The sequence below is a fragment of the Pinus tabuliformis genome, chromosome 8 (genome assembly GCF_031772625.1).
Source record: "Pinus tabuliformis cultivar Carrire ecotype Pingquan chromosome 8, CPIR1, whole genome shotgun sequence".
NCBI classification, from domain to species: Eukaryota; Viridiplantae; Streptophyta; class Pinopsida; order Pinales; family Pinaceae; genus Pinus; species Pinus tabuliformis.
The window spans coordinates 1574167342-1574194415 of NC_142294.1; the positions used below are offsets into that span (position 1 = coordinate 1574167342).

Here is a 27074-nt window from a genome sequence, read left to right on the forward strand (position 1 = left end):
TATATATACACATTGATAAGTTACGAGGTGAAAGGTTGTGAGGAAGGGTTATGACCCTTAATCAAGAGGACTTTGATTTAATTATTGGAAGTATATTTATATTTATTAAAAGGAAAGCTAGACTTTATTGTTATTGGATTAAGTATTTATATTTATTAAAAGGAAAGCTAGACTTTATTGTTATTGGATTAACTTGAATGTTATTGTATGCCCAAGTAGTAATTTTGATTCTTGTAGTGTTCGGTGATTTTGATATGAAAGCTTACCTTGTTTTGAATTAGTTCAGGCATCCTTCGTACGATCCACTCTTTTGGGATATACAATGCCAAATACATACATTTCTTGATTAGATTAATAGTCTAGGGAAACATTTTTTTATAAAAATATAAAATATAATCCAATTGCAGAAACTGGTTTACAAGAAAATTCTGCATTTACAAAATATATAGTCAACATAATACATTGTAGTGTACAGTTCCAACTTTAGTTCACTCAAGTCGCTGGTGTCAACTGGATGCAAATTCTAAGCAGTTGCTACAGACCTTGCAAGTCACATTGAGAAAATGGATGCCCTATAAGTATGGAGTTAAGTTTGAGCCTTGAGCGTCACAGCTCACCATCAAATTTTACTTTATGAAACAAGTACAAGCTGCATCTGCATTCCTAAAAGCTCATCCTCGATTACTAGCTCCTGGCACTCTGGAATCAGTCAATAGAGAAGAAAATGGTCTTATGCGTCACTATTCGTTCATCTCTTTTTTGCAGAGAACAGGTAAACAGTAGTCAAAATAATAACATTCTGATGATGCATGTATTATATTCTTCAACTATTTCAGCTCTGAAATGGCTCCAAATTGATGAAACAGAGTCTTACACATGACATGCATAAATCCAGTATGTGTGAGACCGGACTAAACTCATTATTAAGTTTGAGCTGCCAACCATATATTCTTCAGCTGAGCTTTTCCTGCATGGGACATTTCCTCGACTTGGCCAAAATCTATGTTCTGCATGCAAAACAACCCCAAAACAAGAAATATCAGGCTCCATTTACAGAATATGGCTAGAAGACACAACATAGAAATTAAAGCAATCATAAAAGCTGCATTTATTGCCAAATATGTAGAGAATGGAAAACTTACCAAATGAGAAGAGAACTGCCACTAGCTCTCCCTATAACTTCTATAAAGTTTTAAAAGATCATTAATAATGGAATGAATGTCTCCTAGCACTGGAAGAAGTTCTGTGAGAAAACACAACCAAAAACACATCGAGAAGTGAACAATAAACCTCTTGCCTAGTCATCAAGTTCATTTAAACTATGAAACATATGGGCATCTGGGACTTTGAGAAAATTTAAACAGATATCTCGGTAGATCACATAAGGGTATTCTAAGCAAATTAGGCATACCAGCACATATATTGAAGATATAGTGATTCATTTATCTTATAAACCTACTAGATGAACATAAAATAAACCCCAACAGACACTTGCACGTAACTAGATTTTATAGAAAAACTTGGCTATCCATTTATTGGCATGCTTCAACTCATAAACTTGAAATCAACTCACTATAGAATACACAATTATCATCAAAATTGCAACAAAAATACAAACTAATTAGTGGTTATATACTATAAATACATTAGAATGGCAGTTACCAACGGATGATAAATATATGAACATGATTGAAGAATACAAAAGAAAAATAAGATGTCATGGAATTAAAGATTATAGTAAAATATTGCAACCTTTTGCCACAGATCATATGCATAGACCAAGGATCATCTGGCCTGTGCTTAAAAGGTCTCGCACTGAGCTAGAAAAACCCTCATGCACTGACACAAACTTCAAGGCCAGTTTCCAAAGTATAAACAAGGATGATAATGGGGTTCTGCATGCGCTACATCACTCCAATGAGTTACTGATTCTCATGAGCATAAAAAAAGGAGCAGGGTTGAAAGTTGAAACACCCTCATGCATTGACACAATCTTCAAGGCCTGTTTCCAAAGTATAAACAAGGATGATACTGGGGTTCTGCATGGCCTACATCACTCCACTGAGTTACTGATTCTCATGAGTCTTGACTCTTAAAAAGGGGGGCTGGTGGTTGTGGGGCTTGAATCAAATATATCAAAAATATTTCAGAGAGACAGAAATATAGGATATGTATACATTGAAACAAATAAAGCCATATCAAGCCCAACAAAATATTGGTTGGCATAGTGTGCAAGAAAGATGTCAGGAGTAAGAAAAATAGCATGGACAAGGAAAACTTGGAAAAATATCACAAGCCAACTTGATAATATAATAAAGTAACCCACATATTGTCAAGATATAAAATCCATATATCACTTATAAAGAAAATGTGTCCTTGCTTGTGCTGGGCATGTATGCTCTACTGTCAAACATAAAGCTTAAGAATCAAAATATACTGCAGACTAGTAACATATATTGGATAGTTCTAGGTGATTGGAAATTACCCTTTGTATCTCTTGCATCCTGCAGTTTGATTTCATTCCAAATAGTCATTAATGCTTCAGCACGTGGAAGAATGACCTCTAACTGTTTCTTTGTTTCCACTGCTTTAGCATCTGTCATATTTGTATCCATGAGATCTTGGTCCACTGGAAAACTGTGCAAGCTGGTCTTTCTGTTTTGAGAGTGGCCAATTTCTTCACAGCTTTTCAATCTCCAAGTAAGAGCTTCCTTAAGGAGACAACCCAATAGAAGTGTTGGTGCCTCAAAATGCAACAGTATTTGTTGATCTCTCACATATTTTAGCAAGATTGATATAATCTCACCTCCAGGAATGGATAAAATGATTTTATCACCAGCCTGCATACATCTATTTGGTTATTGCATCATATAAACAATCACTGAATTCAAATTTCTTCTGTCCAACTGTGAACTCAAAATTGATGCCCGTAGATCAGAAAGAAACACAACAAGCGGCATAATGTTAAAACTAAAATTAGAAACCAACTGAAATAAGTAAGATCTTAAATGTAAACAATTAAATACTAGAAATATGATTCACAATTAGACATTGGAAAAACATAGGGAAGAAACAGGGAAAAGTTGGTTCACACAAAATATTTCTATCAGGCACCCAGAATAATCACTTCCTCCTCTTATCCCTTACTGGTTCTATTAGTACCTATCACACTTGTGGAACTGTGATGGGGTTTGAATATATTTTAATCTAATCACTAGTCATATCTGAATTTTTTGGACTCTTTCAAGAATCAAAACTCCATCCTTTAAAGAGAAAGAAAAGCACAGGTAAACTAATTTGAGACACTTAAAATAATATCTAAGGCTGTAGCCTGTATTGCTATTCTGTTTCTTAAGATGGTCTTGCATAGTTGGAGCTATAATGCTAAGTTGAACATTATTGACAATTAAAGGGTTATCTCTTTTTTTTCATTCATAAAATATGATTTCGTAACTTAGTTTTAAGGTCCCCACCCATCCCTGAACTTGCCTCTTTAGCCAATCCTTAAAGTAGCTAACAACACTACAATTGTGTTCAAATATGATCGAAGCTCTCAAAGGATACAAAACATCATCAAATAACTTAGAAAGATCATGTGTTACGCCACTAAAACTACAGCCACCTATGACCGCCTAAACTAGCACCTTATTGCAAAATCCAACCATAAGTGCTACCTTGGAGCAACAAGATGGGAATTGCACCTGTCACCTCAGTACAATATCCCCTTCACTTTACACCAGCTCCAAAAGGTAAAGGGAGGTATCCCTATCTACTGATCTGATAATCACCCTATGAGTGACCTCAGTTTGAAAATTTATTAAACAAAAGGTATTACAGACTCATGTGTTGGTGTGTGTGTTCTATGTTATTGAAACAACGGATCGATCAGATTGCCAATACACAGAAAATAAGTGGAAAGACAGAAGAGAAACACAGTAAGCAACACAAAGACACAAGAATTTTTAATAAGGAGTTCACCCTATTCTCGAGGGCTACATCTCTAGTCCAGCTCTCAGTGGTGGCCTTGTTTTATTGTGTCTTTAAGCAGAGTATTACACATGCAGGGACTCAATGTGAGTTCTCCTGAAGTAGGTTTGCTTGGCAGGGTGGTTCTTGGATTCTCCAAGCCACTCGGAGTACACAGACTCTTGTTCGTCCTACCAGCTCTGTGACCGTTGGTCTACAGTGGAAAGAGCCAACTGTGATGCTCGATCTGGACAAATTCCTCTATGGGAAGGCTTTAATCTTCAAGCTCTCTGGTGCTTGATGTTGCCTGTGGTCAACTCGGCCCTCTGTCTCCTCTGCTTGTCTTTACTGTTCTCTGTGTTCTCTGTCTCTCTTAATTGCTTGGACTCCTCTCAATTCGGGTTTCCAATTAACTCTTCTCTTCTCTCTGTCTCCCCTTCTGTCTCTATTCCGACTGTCTCTATTCATGGCTTTAGTCATTCGATCCCTATGCCTGTTCGATTCCTCTCCCGCTTGCGGCGATTCACCTTCTGCAGCTGTGCTTGGAATTCCCTGTTCGGCGTCAGCACAAACGCTCTGGCAGTGGCCACGTGTCTCCATCTAACTGGTGCCAGCACGCTCCATCGGTTCGTTTCTTCCGTTACGTCGTGTATGCGTTCTTTCTCCACCGTGGCGGTCAAACAGACTCCAAATCTCTTTAGAGCTCGGCCTAATCCCTGTCGATTCTGCTTCCTCCATTAGGCGCAATCTCAGCCGTCCGACACGTTAAGCGCGATTGACTTGCTCGACCGATAGCGCGCAATCAACGGCGGTTTTTCTCTCACCTTCGCTGCCACGCGTCGATCGCTGAGTGGGATCACTCCGCTCTCCTCCAAAACCTCTTACCGTTCAAGGGCACCCCGATCAATACCGCCAGTTTTCCAGAGCGCGGGTCCCGCCTTTGTCCTTTAGTGCTTTTCTGTTTCTCCACCCGTGGTTCTCCAGCTGCCAACGCGACTAAGTGCTTAAGGCTCTTCCACTTTGGCCCTGTTTGCCCAGCGATGCGCGATTAGCGCTATCAAAATCGCCTCCTTTTCCTAATCCGGGGCTCCCAGGGGCTGCTTTGACCTCCTGCGCAGTCTCCATGGGCCTCGGTCAACGCACTTTGACCAAGGTCCTCGTCATTCTATGTTGGCGGCCATTGCCACTAGTTCAAGGCGTCTTTGATCGTTGTTTTGGAATTTTCAAGGATTTGTTCAACTCAATACAGTCAAGGTTCTCGACAGTCTTTTGTGGATCCAATTCGGATCACGGCCTTCTCACTGAAAAAGCTTTTGGACCACCAAAAGTTGGTTTTCTTCAAGCATCGACTAAGTGAGGAAACTGCTGTCTCACTTGTCCAATCTCAATCCACTTCGCACTGCTCAGCTTCGAACCTTTAAGCCCAATCCTAAGGTATTCCACTTGTCCACTGCGCGTTGTCCTTACCTTCTTGTCCAGCACTGTATCTTCCTACAATTCATTAAGATATTCAGGTAGCAGGTCGTCAACAGAAGGTAATTGACTCTGCTCTTCAGGGTCCTCAATCATTGAAGGTTCAAACAACCTCAAACAGTCTGCATTTACAACTGAGTAGATGTGCATGTAAGTTGGCAGCTCAAGGCGGAAGGCATTTTCACCAACCTTCTCAAGTATCCTGAAGGGTCCATACTTGATAGGTTTTAGCTTTTTACCTTCACCTTGCATCCTGTCCTTGCTGATATAAAGCCAGACTTGGTCTCCAACTTGAAAACTATGCTCCATCTGATGCTTATCATGCCTAGCCTTGTACTTGGCTTGGCTCTTTTCCAGTTGTTACTGTACTGCCTGGTGGATCTCCTGGATCTGTTCAATGAACCTAGTTGCCTTGTCCACATCACTGTGTCTATCAACCATGGTATCTTTACCAAAGACAAAATCCAAAGGAGACCTCGATACAAAACCAAAGCAGGTCTCAAAAGGAGATCTCTGTGTAGAAGAGTGTTTGGCTCTATTGTAAGCATGTTGCACATAACACAAGTGTTCATCCCAAAGATTAGGGTGTTTGCTGCAATATCCTCTCAGTAACTGGATCACCGTCATGTTAACTACTTCTGTCTGGCCATCTGTTTGTGGATGACCAAAACTTCCCACAGACTTGACCAAAACTTCCCCACAAATCGAGTGTCTCGATCAGATACAATAGAAGTGGGTAATCCGAAATGAACCCATACATGTTCAAAGAATAATTTTGTAGTTTGTTCAACTGTAATCTGTTTACTACAGGGTATCAAAATACACATTTTGTTGAATCTATCCACAACAACATACAGATAATCATGACCTTTCCTAGATTTGGGCAGTCCTCCAACAAAATCCATGGAAATGCTTTCCCAAGGGTGAGAAGGAACTGGTAATGGAGTGTATAAGCCTAGTTTTCTGTTGCTGGGCTTGCTTTTTGCACACATAGCACACCCCTTTACATATCTAGAAACTGTTTCATTCATTTTCGGCCAATAGCAGAACCTTTGCAGCTATGCAACTGTTTTACTTACCCCAAAGTGACCTGATATCAGAGAAATGTGGGCTTCCCTAATTATCTTTACTCTCTCAGCTCGTGGAATGCAGAGTTTCCCACAATGATATAATAGTTGGTCCTTCACATGATAGTCCAATTCTTCTACTCTTTTGCCTTGACTCAAAGTTGCATATATATCTTGAAAGTCCATGTCCTGAGCATACTGTTCTATGTAGCTTTCATGCAGCATAGAATTATGCTTAAGTATGGTAGATGCATTTATAATGGGTCTCGATAACATATCTGCAACCTTGTTATGTATGCCCTTTTTATATCTGATGACTAAATGAAACTGTTGTAGAAAACCCATCCATCTGTAATGTCTTGATTGTTGCAACTTAGTTTGGGAGTGTAGATATTGAAGTGGCTGATGATCAGTGTGTATTACTGTTTCTTTGCCCATTAAGTAATGTTTCCACTTTTTCACACTCTGAACTAATGCATACAATTCTTTATCATAGGTAGGATAGTTAACTACTGCAGGATTAAAAGTCTCAGAATGATAACATATGGGTTTACCGTGCTGTGTCAACATTGCTCCCATGGCATAGTCATCGGCATCAGTTTGGATCTCAAATGGTCTTTGTAGATCTGGCAGTGCTAGTACAGGTGTTGTACTAAACTTTTCTTTCAAAGTGTCGAAGGCTTTCTGCTGTTTGCCTCCCCATTGGAACACCTTGTTCAATCCTGTCAAAGCATGTAAGGGAGCTGCAATTGAGGAAAAATTTGAAATGAACTTCCTCCAATATTGTGTTGGTCCTAAGAAGCTTCTCACTTCTATAGCAGACTGGGGTTTAGGCCAGTTTATAGTGACTGCCACTTTAGAGGGATCTATTTTCAATTTACCTCCCCCTACTATGTGACCCAAATAATTTAGAGAGGTTTTGCCAAATTCACATTTGGAGAGTTTAACATAAAGTTTTTCTCTTCTCAAAACATCTAATGTCTGCTTAACATGCTTTAAATGTTCTTCCCACGTTTTACTAAAAATCAGAGTGTCATCGAGATACATAATAACAAAATCATCAAGAAAAGGTCTGAGTACATCATTCATTAATCTCATGAAAGTAGCAGGAGCATTAGTTAGGCCAAAAGGCATAACCAGCGATTCATACAATCCTTGCTTTGTTTTGAAAGCAGTCTTCCATGCATCTTGCTTTGCAACTCTGACCTGATGGTATCCACTGTGCAAATCCAACTTGGTGAAATAAACAACTTCCTTCAATTGATCTAAAAGATCATCTATGCGAGGAAGGGGATAACGATTTTTTATTGTTATCTTATTTAGTGCTCGGTAGTCAATGCACATTCTCCACGAGCCATCTTTCTTTCTCACCAAGACGATGGGTGACCCACATGGTGATGTGCTAGGCCTGATGAACCCTTTCTCGAGCAACTCCTGCACCTGCTTCTTGATTTCAGCATTCTCTAAAGCAGACAACCTGTACATCCCAATGTTAGGCAAAGTAACATCTTGTTGCAAAATAATATCATGTACTATTCCCTTTTTGGGTGGCAGACCTTTAGGTTCTTGAAATAAGACATCATACTCTGAAACAATCTTTTCTATATCAGCTTGTTGATCAGCATTACAGCCCCCAAATACATTGGTTTTATCAAATTTCTTTTCCTTTACAACCATTAGTAAGAATTGTTTGCATGAATTTATCATTCTTTTCATCTGTCCTGAGTTGATGAGAGTATAGTTATTCTTGAGCTTATGAGCCCTTACAAAGTATTCGATTCCATTTTTAACAAGTAGATACTTGTTCTCAGCTCTATATAAATAGCTTTTCTATCATACAAGTAGGGACTTCCTAAAACAATTCCACATATATCTAAAGGAATTACATCTAACTCAACCTCATCTACAAATGTTGACCCAAAAGAAAACTTGAGTTTGCACTGTCTAGTCACTTGTAGTTGTGCTTTATCATTCAACCATCCTAATGGGTATGGCTTCTTATGAGGTGTAGTTGTTAATCTCAATTTCTTTACAATTGCTTCAGAAATCAGATTTAATTGTGAGCCACTCTCAAACAAAGTATCAATCTTTTGATTTTTGGAAACAACTCGAATATGGAAAAGCTCATGTCTTTTTCTCTCATGTTCTTCATCAATAACAGATTGAGCAGAATTACTAGTAGATGCTTCAGAATTCTTACCTTTTATACCTGTGGCTGCAATGATTGTTTCATCTCCCGAGTTTGACCCCAAATCTTTCTGAATAGCTGCAGTAGTCTTCTTCTTCTTGCCCTCGGACTTCTTAGGTCTCAGCTGTGGATGCAGAATCCAACAGTGCTCATCATCATGCCCCTCCTTTTTATAGTGAGTGCATGAAGCTTTGCCTTTTTGTGCAGTGTTAGCCTTCCTTGCTTTCCACTTCTGCTTCCTCTTCTCCTTGCTCTTGCTTACAGTGGGTTGGGATGGTCCCCCAACTTCTGGATTTCCATTCTTTCCTCTGGCTTCTAGATGAGTAGCTTGTATAGATACCTCATCTATACTAGTGGGATTAAACATGAGGATGGTATTCCTCATGTAGCTGTGTAGACCAGTGTTGATAATATCGCCGAAAAATCGGCGATATTCGCAAAAATCGCGATATTTTCTCTGAGCCGAAATATCGCCACAGAAAAATCGCGATATTTTCATGTTTTCATTTTCTCGCGAGAATTCCGAAATTTCGGCGATATTTTAGCAAAAATCGCGAGAACAGGGTAAATATCGCCAGGTTAGGTTTTATCGATTTATAAAAAGGTTTTTGAGTTTTCGATACCCGTCATTCTGTTTTCGTGCGAGCTGGAGAGTGAGACGGAACCGGTCGGTGCTGCGAAGGAGGGTTTACCGTTTGGCTGCCAAGAAATCTTAAAAGGTATGAACATTGAATCCAACATCGTCTTGACTCTTCACACTCTTCACTGTTCAGTGCGGCTGCGTTTACTGTATGGCAGTGTATACAATGCATATAGTTTAAAGTTCAAACTTCATAATACATATTGATATTACATAACCGTTAACGTATTACCACGCTGTCTGTGGCCCTAGTACCTACAGTGTCTGCAATCCGCTACCAGTTTTCGTTTTAAATTTTAATCACCGCTACCACTATAATATATAATATATATAACCGTCGACAAATCCACGAAGACTGTAGTCTGTAATCGTTGTCTTTATTTTTAATAAAAACTTATAATACTGTGTATCTCAAGGACGATTTCGAGAGAAAAAAGACACTGCAAGTCTTCTGCAATCGCCATATGTGGCGCTGCAAATCTTTATCTAAGTATCTCCATTGAAAAAGACAGTAGAACGGTGAACCTATTCATAATCAAGATTCAAAACTAAATAAATCTTATTATTATTATAATTTATTACCGACTTATGTTAAAATTAATGCTCTGTATATATTTAAATTTTAAACTTTAACTCAAAAATATATATTATAAAATTATAAATAATAAATATAGATTTATTTTGGAGGTGTATTTGTAATTTTTTATTTTAAAAATGAATTATTTTATTTTAAATAAAATTTTGTTTTTATTATTGTTATTAATTTAATACTTTAAAAATTCTATGGACAATTCTATAAAATTATAAATACAAAATAAAAATTAAATAATTAAAAAAATTCATTTTTATATTTAATTTAAATTTAAAAATATGATTTAATTTTGAATTTAAAAATATAATAAGTTTAATAAAAACTTATAATATTATATATTTATTATTACTTATTAAGTTACTAATTCCAAATTTTTTTTGGTGTTGTAGGTTTCCTTTTGAGTTAGCCCACTACAAAATACAAATATGCCAAAAACCTTGGACCCATTTTGGGAGTATGGGATCCCTGATGGTGGGACAAATCGTGCATATCTTTCATGCAAATTGTGTGGGGACAAGATGACAGGTGGGGTTACACGACTGAAATACCATCTTGCTAGACTCACTGGACATGATGTTGGCATTTGTCAAGTTTCTAGTCCGGAGCTTATACGAAAAGCTCTTGAGGCAATTGAAGAAAAGGACAGAAAGAAGGAAGAGGCGGAAAGAAACAAAGCTGAACGTGCAGGTAGATCTTTTGGGATATCTTCTCCTGATTTTGATGTTCAGGGTAGTGGCCCTACTGGCCATAGTGGGAGGGGCTCCACAACTGGCACACCATCACATGCTAGCGCTACTGCTAGTGTGAATGCGAGGTCATCATTTTTTGTTCCACGAACAGGAGCTGGAGCACAACCTGGCATAAAATCGCTTTATAAAAAAAAGGAGAAGGAAGAAGCAGATAGAGTCATGGGGAGGTGTATTTTTTGGAGCGACTTACCTCTCAGCATCACAAAAACCAATCCATTTTGGCAACCAATGTGTGATGCTATTGCTGTTGTGGGCCCAGGGTACAAAAGTGCCACATATGAGGAGTTACGGGGGCCAATTCTTCAAGCAGAAAAACAGGACATCAACTCTAGATTGGCGGAGTTGAAACAGACATGGGAAGTCACTGGATGCACAGTGATGTCTGATGGTTGGACAGATAGGAAGGGTAGGACCCTTCTAAATTTCTTGGTACATTGTCCTAAAGGTACCATGTTTATTAAATCGTTGGATGCATCAGAACATATCAAAGATGCAGCAACGATATGTGAGTTGTTAGATGGGTTCATTCAGGAGATTGGTGTGCAGAATGTGGTGCAAGTCGTAACAGACAATGCAGCTAATTATGTGTCTGCCGGCAGAATGCTTATGGAGAGGCATCCCACATTGTTCTGGACTCCATGTGCAGCGCATTGTCTTGATTTGTTGCTTGAGGATATGGGGAAACTCTCCTTCATCAAGGAGGCAGTTGATATGGCTAGGAGCATCCCCAAGTTTATTTATAACCATGCTTTTGTTCTTAGCCTTATGAGGAGGTTCACTAAAAACAAGGAGTTGCGGCGTCCTGCCATCACACGTTTTGCCACAACCTTTATTACTCTTCAGTCTTTGCTTCGATGTCAGTTCGAGTTGAAGCAAATGTTTGTGTCTGATGATTGGCGTGCTTGTAGATACAGCAGGAGACCTGATGGGAGAGCCATTGAAAAAATGGTGTACTCTGAGACATTTTGGCGTGGAGTACAAGAAGCATGTGCAGTTAGCGAACCTATAGTAAAGGTTCTTAGATTGGTGGATGGAGAGAAGCCTGCAATGCCTTATTTGTATGAGGGCATGGATAGGGCCAAGGAGGCCATTCGTTCCTATTATGCAGACAAGGGTTCTGTTGGCCTTAATAGGCAGATGATGTTATGGGATGTGATCGATAGTCGGTGGACAGGAATGCTTCATCGACCCATTCATGCAGCAGCACTCTTCCTCAACCCTGCATTTGCATACAAATGCAATTTTCGTTTTGATGGCGAGGTGATGGAAGGGCTCCATTCTTGTATTGAGAGGATGGTACCTGATTCTGAGCTTCGTCGCAAAATCAGCCGCGAGATACATAATTATCAGGATTGTGTTGGCCTATTTGGCTTTGATGATGCCATTAAGGAAAGGGCCCTCTTCATGCCACGTAAGTGACAAGTCATCACTCATTAGAAATTAGAAATTTGAATTTAATTATGTTTTAACTTTTAACTTTTAACTTTTAAGTTTTTGAATTTTTTATTTCATTATTTTGTTGTAGATCTTTGGTGGCGAAGCTATGGTGCAAGGGTACCAAATTTGCAAAATTTGGCTATACGAATCTTGAGTCAAACATGTAGCTCTTCAGGGTGTGAGCGCAATTGGAGTGTATTTGAGAAAATACACGCCAAAAAGCGCAACAGGTATAACTTTGAACTCAAGCCTTCAGTTGAGCAATTACACTTGTTGTAATTTTTAATTTTTAATTTTTAATTTATGACCTTCAAGTGTCAAGAGTCAAGAGTCAAGACTCATTACTTTTTTTGACACTCTTACAGGTTGGAGTTCGCACGCCTCAACGATTTGGTGTATGTGCATTACAACATCCGACTTCGAGTGAGGCAAATAGAATCACCAGTGGATCCAGATGCCATTTCCTTAGACAATATTGATGTATTGTCTCCGTGGAGGGTGGAGTCTCAGGAGCCCATATTGGAGGAGTCACCTTCATGGTTGGAGGAGCCAGTGGCAGATGATCCATTAGAGCAGGGGCAGCAAGAGGAGGACTCGGAGTCAGAGGAGCAGCAGCACTTAGAGGAGGAGCAGGAGGAGCTGGAGGAGGACACTGCGGGAGCATCAGCATCAACACCATTTGCTATAGATATAGGAGAGCATAGCTCCATGCCTATCACTCATTATTTGACATTCGGTGCAGAGGCAGTGTCAGGGCCTTCTACTACTAGGGGCAGGCCTGACAAACAGCCCATCATGTTTTCCCGTAAAAGGGGGAGAGGGCAGTAGATAGATAGCTGCTAGTTTTATTTGTTATGCTACATGTAACTCATGATGATGAGATACTTTTATTATTATATGTGATGTTATTTTGTATTGGTTCTCCACATTTGAGTCCTTGAATGGACAATTATCAGGGATTAGCACGATTTGGTATCGCCTTTGATATATCATTTCTATTTGACATCATATATATCAGTGTTTTCTTCATATTTATGTGCCAATGTGTTTAAACTTTATTTCATGTTGTTATTGCTTTATATGTTTAAAAATCTGAAAAAAATGAATATATTATGCATTTTTTATGCTTGCTTTTGTTGTTTAAATTCTGAACATGAAGATGTTGCTTTAAAAATTAAAATAGTTTCTTGAGTGTTTGCTGGGCACTGTATAGTTATACTCATTTAATGCCAATTTTTTGTTTTTTTTGTGCCCTAGGTTTGAATTAGTTCACTACAAATGTCAAATATGCCAAAAGCCTTGGACCCATTTTGGGAGTATGGGGAGGTTGTTGGTGGGGCAAATCAGGCATATATATCATGCAACTTGTGTGGGACCAAGATGTCAGGAGGGATTACACGATTGAAATACCATCTGGCTAAACTCTCTGCATATGATGCAGCAGATGTGATGCCTTGTATGGTTTCTAGTGCAGAGGTTATACAAAAAGCTCGTGAAGCAATTGCTGAACAAGACAGAAAGAAAGCTGCTAGGGAGAGGCCAATGGTCTCAGATAGATAGCTGCTAGTTTTATTTGTTTTGCAACTTTTGCTACATATAAGTTTATAACTCATGATGATGAAATACTTTTAAACTTTTATATATGTGATGTTGTTTTGTTTGAGTCCTTGATTGGACAATTATCACTATCAGGGATCAGCAGGATATGTGATGTTATTTTAATTTTTGTTTGAGTCCTTGATTGGACAATTATCAATTTATCACTATCAGGGATCAGCAGGATTTGGTATCGCCTTTGAAGTTTGATGTATCATTTCTATTTGACATCATATATATCAGTGTTTTCTTCATATTTATGTGCCAATGTGTTTAGTTCATGTTGTTATTGCTTTATATGTTTAGAAATCTGAAAAAAATGAATATATTATGCATTTTTATGCTTGCCGATATTTGCCGATATTTTCGCCGATATTTTCGCCGATATTTTCGCCGATATTTCCGATAAGATATTTTCCGGACCCTCGCCGATATTTTCCCGATACCGATATTATCAACACTGGTGTAGACCACCAATGTACTTCAAAAGAGTCTCTGGTAAGTCTAATGAGATACCCAACATCAATGCTCTCTTTCTGAACTCTTGTGTATACCCTTGTACACTTTGCCCTTTCAACTTCCGAAGAGTTTTCCAACTCATCATGGCTTGTTGCATGTAGGCCAATGGATAGAACTACTTTTTGATGGCAGCAACAAATTCACTCCAGACAGAGATGGTCTTACCATGCTTCTGCATATTAGCTTGGGTTCTGCCTTCCCACCAAACCAAGGCAGTGCCTCCTAGGTGTAGGCTTGCCAGCTGAATCTTACTCTTGTTTGAGTCTATGTTTTGTACCCTGCAATACACATCAATTTGTCTTATCCAATTGTCCAACTTTTCAGCATTTAGCTCTCCATCATATATAGGCAAATCAAATTTAACATCTAACTTAATCAAAGATGCTTTCTTATTATGCACAGGGCTATTAGGAGGTGTGAGAAAGCTTTCCTCTTTCCCCTTTCCTTTGGAGTGGTCATGGAAATGAGACTCATCTTTTTCTTTATCTTGTTTAGAGCCTGATGAATCTTCATCCCTATGCTTTCTAAAGTCCCTATACATTTCTTCTACCATAGACTTTATAGCTAGGAAACTTTCTATGAATTGAGGGTCTGGCCCTATAGAACCTTCCTCTGACATTGTCTTCCGAGAATAGACTCTCCCAATTTCAGGATTAGTTTCCACCAACTCTCCTTCTCCTAACTTGAGCTTTGATCTAGTGAGCATTCACAGCTAAACCAACACAAGCTTGTCTAACCTTATGGCCTAGAGCTCTGATACCACTTGATCTGATAATCACCCTATGAGTGACCTCAGTTTGAAAATTTATTAAACAAAAGGTATTACAGACTCATGTGCTGGTGTGTGTGTTCTGTGTTATTGAAACAACGGATCGATCAGATTGCCAATACACAAAAAATAAGTGGAAAGACAGCAGAGAAACACAGTAAGCAACACAAAGACACAAGAATTTTTAATAAAGAGTTCACCCTATTCTCAAGGGCTACATCTCCGGTCCAACTCTCAGTGGTGGCCTTGTTTTATTGTGTCTTTAAGTAGAGTATTACACATGTAGGGACTCAATGCGAGTTCTCCTGAAGCAGGTTTGCTTGGCAGGGTGGTTCTTGGATTCCCCAAGCCACTCGGAGTACACAGACTCTTGTTCGTCCTACCAGCTCTGTGACCCTTGGTCTACAAAGAAAAGAGCCAACTGTGATGCTCGATCCGGACAGATTCCTCTATGGGAAGGCTTGAATCTTCAAGCTCTCTGGTGCTCGATGCTGCCTGTGGTCAGCTCGGCCCTCTGTCTCCTCTGCTTGGCTTTACTGCTCTCTGTGTTCACTGTCTCTCTTAGTTGCTTGGACTCCTCTCAATTCGGGTTTCCAATTAACTCTTCCTTCTCTCTGTCTCCCCTTCTGTCTCTGTTTCGACTGTCTCTATTCATGGCTTTAGTCATTCGATCCCTATGCCTGTTTGGTTCCTCTCCCGCCTATGGCGATTCACCTTCTGCAGTTGTGCTTGGAATTCCCTGTTCGGCATCAGCACGAACGCTCTGGCAGTGGCCACGTGTCTCCATCTAACTGGTGCCAGCATGCTCCGTCGGTTCGTTTCTTCCGTTACATCGTGTATGCGTTCTTTCTCCACTGTGGCGGTCAAACGGACTCCAAATCTCTTTAGAACTCAGCTTAATCCTTGTCGATTCCGCTTCCTCCATCGGGCGCAATCTCAGTCGTCCAATCTAGGCTCCTCCAGATCCAACGTCATACGCACGTTGAGCGCGGTTGACTTGCTCGACCGATAGCGCGCGATCAACAGCGGTTTTTCTCTCACCTCCACTGCCATGCATCGATCGCTGAGTGGGATCGCTCCACTCTCCTCCAAAACCTCTTACCGTTCAAGGGCGCCCCGATCAATACCACCAATTTTCCAGAGCGCGGGTCCTGCCTTTGTCCTTTAGCGCTTTTTTGTTTCTCCGCCCGCAGTTCTCCGGCTCCCAATGCGACCGAGTGCTTAAGGCTCTTCCACTTTGGCCCTGTTTGCCCAGCGATGTGCGATAAGCGCTAATCGCGCATCAAAATCGCCTCCTTTTCCTGATCCAGGACTCCCAGGGGCTGCTTTGACCTCTTGCGCAGTCTCCATGGGCGTCGGTCAGCGCGCTTTGACTGAGGTCCTCGTCGTTCTACGTTGGCAGCCATTGCCACTGGTTCAAGGCGTCTTTGATCGCTGTTTTGGAATTTTCAAGGATTTGTTCAACTCGATACAGTCAAGGTTCTCGACAGTCTTTTGTGGATCCAATTCGGATCATCTACAAATGCTAGTTTTTATGTAAATCTCTTTAGTGAATTATAAACATGCAATTTATGATTTACTCCAATGAATCCACAATATGTATAACAATATATAGCACAAGGATTCTAATAAGTAATTAAATGCCACAAATTGAAATCACTTGCCCCATATATATTTCAGCACCAAAAAATCCTTCCCTGCTGGATAGTCAATCACAAACTGGACAAGAGATGAGGAAAGACATGGCTGGAAATTTCTGCTAAAAAAGCATTGCTGGCCTGTGTAAATTTAAGCATAAAAAAAGTGCTCTAATGCTGATTTCATGAATGCATATTTATCAAAATCTGAACACATGGGTGGTTGAAAATTTTCTGAATTTTTATCCTCATAAAATAGCCTCAAATGCTAAAAAGAATATGCATCATACCCCATAAAATGTTTCTGAAATTTGCCATAAGAAAGCTGTGATGAATCAACCCTAGATAGTTGAAGTAAATATATAAAAATATCCTCCTCATTTTGCTAAAAATCTACATCATTAGCATGTGCATTGTTGCCTCAAAATCTAGCAGATCTTGTGAGAGGCCTCACAAGACAAAGCCAGACTAAGATACAACAGTGAGGTGGATGCCACTGTCACCTCAGCACTCAGGTTAGTGGATAAAATGTGAGTTTTCTAAGAGACTAAGTTAAATGGAAAGCTTATCAACAATAGTAAATTGATCCCACAGATTGAACAAGTAAAGAAATATATGAGCAACCTTCAATAATTCATTCAAGAAGAATATGACACCATAGACCAATGCTAAACAATTAATTGCTCAAGGAAAATAACAAGTACTTGCTCAAGTGAAAATGTAATGACAAGCAATCCTGCAAAACAGAACAATGTTAGATGAAATATGAAATATCAATTGCAAGGTGGAAATATTGAAATATAATACTTGTAAGAAATGTTCAAATAACAAGATGTATCATTCAATAATCCATGATTTATACAAGTATATGAGATAGAAAATTTACAAGCAAAAGTAAAGATTGCCAATATAGAGATCCACACTATTTGCAAAATGCTACTTTAAAAAAAAGATAACTTGCAAATGAGATTCAAAAGATACACTAGAGGTATTACTGCACAATGTAAATAGATGTTGCACTTGCTAGAGGAAATGCTCAAATGACAAGAGATAATGACATCAAATAAACATGAGACCATTCACCATAACAAGTACATGAAATAAATATTATTGCAAGTAAATCTAAATGTACTCGAAGATGATTTAATTAGCATGAAATGCAAATCTGTCTGATGTGAAGTGCAATTATATTGGTAAATTTTAAGCTAAATGCCTATCTAGATGTAACCTTTCTTTCGACTATTTTGAAACAAGTCCCTAATATGAATTGTGGAGGGACACTCAGGGAAAGACAGTTGAGGCTATATTAACAGTCCCTCCCTTGTAATATCCAACCACCCGATGCCTCCAACGCTGCAGAGACTGTGGCTCTGACGACTGCAAGGTCACCATGTTAACCACAAAAGAGGGTCTATGTCCCTCAAGTTGGTGAAAGAAAGGGGTCCCTAAAAGAGTCTTTCAACCAAGCTTATGCTTGGAGGTGAATTAATTAGAAATGCAAATTAGTGCTAAGAATGCCTAAATGAGATGCATGTGGATTGTAGTGCTTGTAATTCCAAAGGAAAATATTGATAAAAATGCCTCAAAGTAAATGAAGTAATTGTTCAAAATAAGATTGTTCCAATGACTTCAATTATCTCAAAATGGAAATAGCCCAATATTACTCACAAGTTCCAAATACAACTTTGCAATGGAAATGGCTTGCTTGCAAGTAAATGAAATGATTGCTAGATTGCAAAGTGTTTCAAAATGATATATCAATGAGCAATGTGATTAAGATGACATTCAAGCACAAGTTGACATAAAAATAGTGAAGCATGTATCCACAAAACATATGAAGCAAATGCTAAGTGAATGAAACTAGACCAATCAAAATTTCCAATGTGAAATGCTTGCTTGTGACATGTTGTAGCAAATAAAATGAGTTGCCCAAAAGATTTGTAGATGTTGTAGCTTAAATAACCATGAAAGTAAATTGCCCAACACAAGAGATCTAGCAAAATACTTGCTTGTGACATGTTGTAGCAAATAAAATGAGTTGCCCAAAATATTTGTAGATGTTGTAGCCTAAATAACCATGAAAGTAAATTGCCCAACACAAAAGATCTAACAAATGAAATAACAAGTTTGCTTCCAAAGCTAAGAAGTTGTGAGTGCTATGTGTTGAAATTATGATTTAAATCATGCACAAGTTAGATTAGATTAACAAGAGCAAAAGCATGCAAGTTAGAAACTAAGCTAAGAAAATCAATCCACCCAAGAAATCTCTCCTTCTAAATAAGGAGGCAGGATGCCATGGGATAATTCCCAAGCTCCCTCAAGAAAATATATTTTATTATTAGCAATGTTACAATGAGTAAGAGCCTCTCAAAAGGGCTGCCAAATGAAGCAAGGGGAGGCTTTACAAAAAGTGTGAACTATAAGAGCTAAATCTCCTCCTTGAAAATGAGCGATACTTGGCAAATGAGATCACAAATGAGATCTCCTAAAATCTGAAAATCTCAATGATATTTTTCCATCAACAAATCAGCCATAAAAAATGTTACAATTAACGCCAAAGGAGGGAGGCTATGCCTCTACTAGCCCATGACCTTGTCAAGGAAAAGAGCTGCCCTCAAATGAAACTTGGCTATGCCCAAAAAATACTCTCCAAAAGGCTCATGACTTTGTTGATTTGGGGCTGCTAACTTGTGGTCAAAGGTCCTACATTTTTTTTTTGTCAATAGTCTCAAGCACTTGCTCCTCAAATCTGCCACAAAGGAGTTAGAAAACACTTCAAACAAGGGTTGCAAGACAAGTCAAATATTAGTGGAAAATAAACAAAATGAAATGTATATGTACAATCTAATTCACAAGGGCTAAGCTAAAGAGTGTGAGTAAACTCTCCTCTTTGCTTAGCCATCATCAAGCTCTTAAATAGAAAATTTGAAACAATGAAGCACAAGATTTAAGAAAAAAGATTTGAATTTGAAAATAACTTGGCTTGTATACAAGCTATGGCTAGCACCCCTACAATACAATGTGTTAGATTAGAGTATGAGGCTCAAATAACAAATGAGAGTTCCTTCAAGAGCATATCAAGAGTGGGTTGGTCTCTCCAAAGGCTTCCCCTCACGCTTGATCTTTGATCCAACTAGGAATTTCCTTTCTACAAAATTCAACCAAAAGATTAGCTACACATATAGATTTAAAGAAAATATGCAATGAAAAGGATGCCTAGAGATTTATGTGAAATCTATAGGATTATCTAAATTTAGAGCACAATTTTTAAATCATGTATTGATGCAAGATAGCTCTACATCAAAACATCTTCTAAAAGTATATGGAAGCATAATATATTAGCACATGTAGAAGGAAAATAAACACAAGACCATATCATGCTCCAAAAAGAAAGAACTTCTCATGAATGAAACCCCAAAGTCTTTATTGATATTTGAAAGTGTACAAAGTAGCAGCGCTTCCGCAAGCACAATAGCTAGTATCAAGAATACATAGTGAGAGCCCAAAGCTCACTTAAATAGAAAAATGGGAGTAAATCTCAATGAGAAAACCATGTGACAAGTGGTGTTGTTAGAGATCCCAAAGCAAAACCGAAATCTTGAGTGGAGGAGCCAAGTGTACCCTCATACAATTAGAATTTCTCTAGCTGGCCCAATGTAATCCTTAGAGGCTTCCACGCATTTCTGGAGGAGGGACATGTGTATACTAGAGTGGAGTAGTGGGAAACCACTCTCCACTCATCTCTTGGTGTAACTCAAGTCAAAGCCCACCAAGTGGGCGACTCATCCACGAAACTCGAGCTATCTCCCTCAAAAAATACGATTTGCCCAGTGGAACTCGTGGTCCTCGCTAAGAAATTTGATTTCTGTTTATTTGTGGCTTAGATGGAGTCCACATCATTTTAGCATGTGTAGATATTTATTTTTCTCCATTTATTTATTTTATGGCTAATTTATTGCCACGTTTTCCACTAAACTTAAGAAAAGTGGGTTTTGAGGGTCTAGAACTTATTTTTAACACATCAAAATGTGTCTTAATAGAAAGATGAGGGTGAGAGGTGTAATTTTGAGCACACATACCCCATACAAATTCTCTAGACATCACTTATTACATTTTACAATTAGAATCTATTAAAATTTCCATCCAACGGGAAATTTAAAAAATTAAAAAACTGACCCCTAGACCTAATGAAATTCTGTGAAATTTTACGAGTGATCTAGTATGGTAATGTACAATGACTCTAAACCCTAGGACTCAGCCCAAGCCTTGCCATCAAGCCACACTCCAGCTTTGGCGTTATGCATGGAAGAAAATCTCAATATTATTAAGTGCCTGAAAGTACCTAATAATTAACCAAGTAAAAAATTCCTAGAGTAAACTCACTTACTGACAATGTCCCAAGTTACCTAAGCTTGTTACATGACTCAATTCATCACACTAGCATCACTTTACATCATCCCCGTGGGGCTTGAGGAATCTAAGTACAATATAGAAAAAGATGAGAAGAAGTTAGAGTTAAAAAACTCTGATAATATATGAACTTTGATGGTACATGAAGCCTCTAACATATCCTCAAGCATGGAGTCTTCAAAAAAATTTAGGTGCAACTTTTAGTGGTCAGCATTCGGCTCCACATGGGGATGCATGCTAGATAGGAAGTGATAGCATGCAAGGACCTAGAATTTGCATCCACAAACAGAAGACATGTATCAACAACGTCTATTCAAAATATCATTATATAAAATCATATACCAACATGAAAAGGTACATAAATGGAAACTTATTCTAAGAGCATAAAATAAAACTACTTCTAAATAGAAAAAATGACAAAGATTAAAGTTAGAAATACAATGCAGAGATACCCCATGGCATCAGATATTCTCTTTGTAGAACAGTTTGAGCATTCGGTCGTTGACAAGTAGCTCAAGTGATTCTATGTCTAAGGTGCTCAAATTGTAGGAATTATGTCCAGTCACTGTTTTACAAACCGGCCGTTTCGAAACCGACTCGGCCGAGTCGAACCGTTTCAATAGCCTGAGGACTGACCCGGCCAAGTAACCGGTCCGGTTGACCGAGTCACACATGACTCGGTCAACCCGGCCGGGTCCGATATGACTCGGCCGAGTCACAAGGGGACGGCTGGGCAGCGTAAAAACATAAAAAAAAATTCATTTTTTTGGTATTTTTTCAAATGTTTAATGCAGTTTATGGATTCCAAAGTGTTATAGTAATTTGCTAAATGTTTTTGGGGTCCATTTCCCCCTCCCAAACCCTATTTAAGACACCCAAATGTTCTCATTCACTCACAGCAGTCTTATGCATTTGAGTGAGAGTCTTCTTTGAGAATTAGTGAGCAGTTCTTGAGCTTGTTTTGGAGCAGCAGTGAGGAGTCTTGGAGGAGCATTGTAGCTGGAGTGAGGAGCTTCTTGGGCAGCCATTTGGAGCAGCATTGAGGAGTTGATTCTTGGAGCAAGCTTGAGGAGGCAGTTTGTGCCTGGAGGTATTTTTTCCACCTCTATAAATCTGTTTTTGCTTGGTAAATTTTAGGTGCATATCAAGAAAGCTTAGAGAGTGTTTTTTGTCAAATAAATGAACATTGAATCAATTTTTATTTTTTTTTCATTTTCAGATTGTTTTCCTAGTCAAAAAATGGCACCTAGAGCAAAAGATCCTGCTTGGGCATATGTTGAAATGGTTGATAGTCAAATGCATTGCAAATTTGCCATAGGAAAATTAAGGAAGGTCCTGGGGGCATTAATAGGCTGAAACAACACTTGGCAGGGATTAGAGGCCAAATTACCCCATGTACCTCACCAGAAATTGGGGAGATTAGAAAGAATTTGTTGGCCAGATTTGAGAAATTTAAAGAAGATAAGGCTAGGCAAAAAGAGATACAGGCTGAAATTGGGAGGAAGAGGGAGATACAAAAAATGATGGCTACCAACCCCCACTATGATTTTGAGGGTTCTTCCTCTATCCCTCAAACTGAGGCATCCAACCCTTTCCGTTATGTTCCTCCCTCTTTTGGTTCTGTTCAAGATAAGGGAAAGGGTAGAATGAATTTGAAAAAGGGTGATGTGACTATCAAAAGTTATTTCACTCCCTCCTCTCCATTAGATGCACATGGTCCTGACGTTAGTAAAGGTCAAATTCAGCCCACTTTAGATGACCATTGGAAGAAAGAATTGAGGGAAACTGCTTGTGACTATATAGCTAGATGGTGGTATGATGCTGATATTCCCTTTAATGCTGCTCGTTCACCATATTATGAGCCTATGTTTGATGCTATACATGCTGCTGGAAAAGGCTTCAAAGGCCCTACTATGCATGAGCTAAGGGGGTTTCGTTTGCAGAACGAAATTCAATCCATTAATGAGTATTTGCAAGAGTTCAGGGACTCATGGGCAAGAACAGGGTGTACCATCATGTCAGATGGATGGACTGATCAAAGAAACCGTACCATCATAAACTTTCTTGTCTTCTGCCCACAGGGAACCATGTTTTTAAAATCAATTGATGCATCTGATAAGGTAAAAGATGGCCACTTGTTGTTTCAGCTATTGGATCAGGTTGTTCAGGAGGTGGGGGTGGCTAATGTTGTTCAAATCATCACAGATAATGCCTCTAACTATGTTCTTGCTGGTAAACTGTTAGAGGAAAAACACAAGACCATCTTTTGGACCCCATGCGTTGCACATTGCATAGACCTCATGCTTGAGGATATTGGAAAATTAGATTGGGTCAAAAACACTGTAGATCATGCCAAAAGCATAACAAAATTTATCTACAATCATACACTGGTTTTGAGTCTCATGAGGAAACACACTGGAGGCAAGGATATTATTAGGCTTGCCATCACTAGATTTGCTACACATTTTTTGACATTGCAATCTATGCTTTCCCAATATAGAAACTTGCAAAAGATGTTTTCCAGTGATGAATGGAATCAAAGCAATTGGTCTAACAAACCAGAAGGCAAAGAATTGAAAAGGAAAGTCCATGAAGAAACTTTTTGGAGAAAGGCAGCAGAGATTGTGAAGCTTGCTGAGCCACTAGTTAAGGTGTTGCGGTTGGTGGATGGGGAAAGGTTGGCTATGGGCTTCATTTATGAGGCTATGGATCAAGCAAAGGAGCAAATAAAGACAGCATAAAAGAATAGAGTGGCAAAGTATGGGCCCATTTGGGCAATCATTGATGAAAGATGGAACAATCAACTCCATCGCCCTGTACATGCAGCTGGGTATTTTTTGAACCCACGGTATCATTATAAAGCTAAGGAGTCAGGAGCTTTGAGGGGGGAGGTCAGAGATGGACTGGTTGATTGCATTGAACGCATGATCCCATCGGAGTCTGATCAGCTGGAGATACATCGACAGGTCACATCCTTCAACAATGCAACAGGTACCTTTGGGAAGAACCTAGCAAAGATTGCAAGAGAAGCAGATGAGCCAGGTAAACAAAAATTTCAATTTTCAATTTCTTAATGGTTTTACTTTTTTTATTAAAGTTTGTTAAATCATTTATAATTTGAAAGTTAGATATAATTTGTAATTTTGTTGAGCTTCAGCCTTCATCTAACTCATAATTCATTACACTCCTATGTTTTTTGCAGCACAATGGTGGGAGGCCTTTGGTGGCCAGTGCCCTGAATTGCAAAGGTTTGCAATTCGTATTTTGAGTCAAACTTGCAGTGCATCTGGGTGTGAGCGCAATTGGTCTGTCTTTGAGAGGATTCACACAAAGAAGAGAAACCGTTTGGATCAAAAACGGTTGAATGATCTAGTTTTTGTCCAATACAACCTTCGGCTCAGACGAAACCAATTGCTGAACAAAAGACCTGATTCAGATCCCATTGTGTTGGAAGACATTGATCCAACATCAGATTGGGTAGTGGAGAGTCGTCCACCAGAGTTTGATCCTGATGAGGATCTTGATTTAGATTTACATTTGGAGACATCAGTTGAACTTGAACATGTTGTTCAACTTCAGCCTGTTCAGTTGAATGCAGATCCCAATCCACCAGCCTCAGTCTCACAGCCAGCAAGGACTCCAGTTGTAGGTGCTTCCTCTGCTCAGCCACGACAGAAGCGTAGTCGCATATCTACTCTATCTCAGCTTGCATCTGCTGCACAGCCTGCTAGTTGTACTGGCACCACTTCTACAGTTGCAGTTGGAGACGATGATGAGGAGGAGGAGCCATGGGGCCCCTTGTCTGACTCTGATGATGATGATCCAGAGATTGGTCGAGATGATCTTGGCTCCTCTGGCAGTAGCTACTTGCCAGTGGCCCAGTAGTACTAGTATTGCAGTCTGGTCACCATCACAGTTTACTTTTGTTGTAGAGGCCATTTCTAGCCTCCTTGGTTATTTGTATTTTGTTTTGAGTCTTTGATCATGTATGACAGTTGACTATGTATTGCCATTGGGTACCATTTTGATATAGTGGATTGGTTCATGAGCCTACTTTGATCATATGTTGTCTTCCATCTATATTATAATGTTGTGTGTTTGGAAACATGAATGAAAATCTTTAAAATCATGTTTAAAATATTTAAAATTATGTTTTTTAATAAAAAAAATAAATATTTAATGTATTTTTTACAACGACCGAGTCATTGAAATCGAGTCGGCCGAGTCATTACCGTTTCGGAGTCGGAGTCGGAGTTGATCCTCGGCCGAGTCGGAGTCGGAGTCGGAGTTTTAAAACATTGTGTCCAGTTGCTTCTCTGATGATATATGGCCCAAGCCACAAACTATCAAACTTACTATGGCTGCCCGAATTTTCATTCCTATGATCCCACAACAAAACCATATCACCGTTGGAAAAATTCCTACTTCTAGATGATTTGTCAAAATTTCTTTTAACCTTCAATTGATTTTTGCAACTATGCTGAAAGGCTTTCCTCCTGGATTCATCCAATTCTACAATTTGATTACTTCTATTCTACACAACATCTTTCTCATATGTAAAGTTTTGTAGAAGTTGGTAAGCTGGGAGCCTTAAGTGCACAGGAAGGGTGACATCCAAGCCATAAACTAACTCAAAAGGATTTCTTCCCATTGAACTCTTCTTTGTGATCCTATCAGCCCACAGATAATCTTGTTGTCCCAAGCCCGTTTGTTATCCCCTACTATCTTCTTGATGATGGTGATAAAAATTTTATTGCTAGATTCAGCTATACCATTACCTTGAGAATAGTAGTTAGATGAGTGGGATAAGACAATACCATACTTAAAGCAAAAAGGCTAAAATTCATAAGAGCTAAAAGACTTGGCATTGTCAATTGTGATCTTGTGTAGGACACCAAAACAAGTCATAATTTTGTCTTCAAGAAACTCCATCATTACTTTGTCGATGGCATGTTTTGTAGGGATGGCTTCTACCCATTTGGTAAAATAATTAGTGGTGGTTATAATCCATGAGTAGCCATTACTTGAATTTTCATTGAACTTCCCTATAAAGTCAAGCCCCCAATGTTGAAAGGAAGTTTCCACGACCACTGGTTATAGGGGCAAAGAAACTAACTTTTGCTTCCCAGTGAATAGCTGACACGCTTAGCACCCTCTCACATACTTGTGCACATCAGAAAAAATGGAAGGCCAGTAATAGCCAGCTCTCAAGATTTTATGGATAGTAGTCTTTGCAGCATAATGCCCTCCACAAAATCCTGAGTGAAACTCAGTAAGAAGATTTTTTGTTTCCACTTCATCAACGCATCTAAGTATCACCTCTTCTGGATTTCTCCCATGCAGACCATCCTTCATAATGCAATACTTAGTTGCCCTCAGTCTCAATGATCTTCTTTTATGACCAACTAAATGGCTAGGACATGACAAATTTTGCAAATAGTAAATAATGTCACTATACCATTCAAGTTGGCTTAACTTTTGAAGTTTTGATGAAGTTGAGTCGAAATCATTTTGATAAATCAGTTCTAACACCCTCTCGTTGCCCTCAATCAAGATTCGGGCCAACCCTTGGCCCTTCACCAACTTGGTGGGTCTAATGTCTAGATCATATTCTTGAATCTTAGAGACCCACCTAGCCCTAGTTCCTAAGCAATCAATTTGGGTTAAAATATCCTTCACAGTTGAGTGGGGGACAAATGCAATTACTCTAGAATACCCCACATAAGTTTTGAATTGCTTAAGGGACTTGACTAAGGCATAAGCCTACTTCTCCATGGTGTTATACTTTAGCTCAAACCCTTGAAGGGATCTACTCATAAAAGCAATAAGTTGCTCATACCCTTCTTTGTTCTTCTGAAGCAACACCCCTACAATAGTATCTTCAGATGCAAAAGAGAAAATCAAAAACTCCTTAAAATAATCGGGGCTAACAAGAACAAGTGCTTTAGCAATGGAATCCTTAATTTCCTGAAAATCCTTTCTTCCTTCATTTCCCCAAACAAACTTAACATCCTTCTTTAAAAGGGATTGA

The 27074-nt window shown here is 39.0% G+C and overlaps 1 protein-coding gene across 2 annotated transcripts in view; it reads right to left on the reverse strand.

Moving 5' to 3' along the window:
* Positions 1 to 573: 573 nt before the first annotated feature.
* The window catches only part of LOC149242043 (uncharacterized), a 285674-nt gene continuing 259173 nt past the window's right edge, over positions 574 to 27074 (reverse strand). Inside the window, exons 7-9 of one of the 2 annotated variants that reach the window (XM_089374136.1) lie at positions 2486 to 2840; positions 1143 to 1243; positions 574 to 1007 (exon numbers count right to left, since the gene is read on the reverse strand). In XM_089374136.1, the coding sequence (XP_089230262.1) occupies positions 1164 to 1243; positions 2486 to 2840 (435 nt within the window). In that variant the 3' untranslated portion in view covers positions 574 to 1007; positions 1143 to 1163. Of the gene's footprint in view, positions 1008 to 1142; positions 1244 to 2485; positions 2841 to 27074 lie in introns of those variants that run through there. The other variant, XM_089374137.1, reaches the window with a different exon arrangement.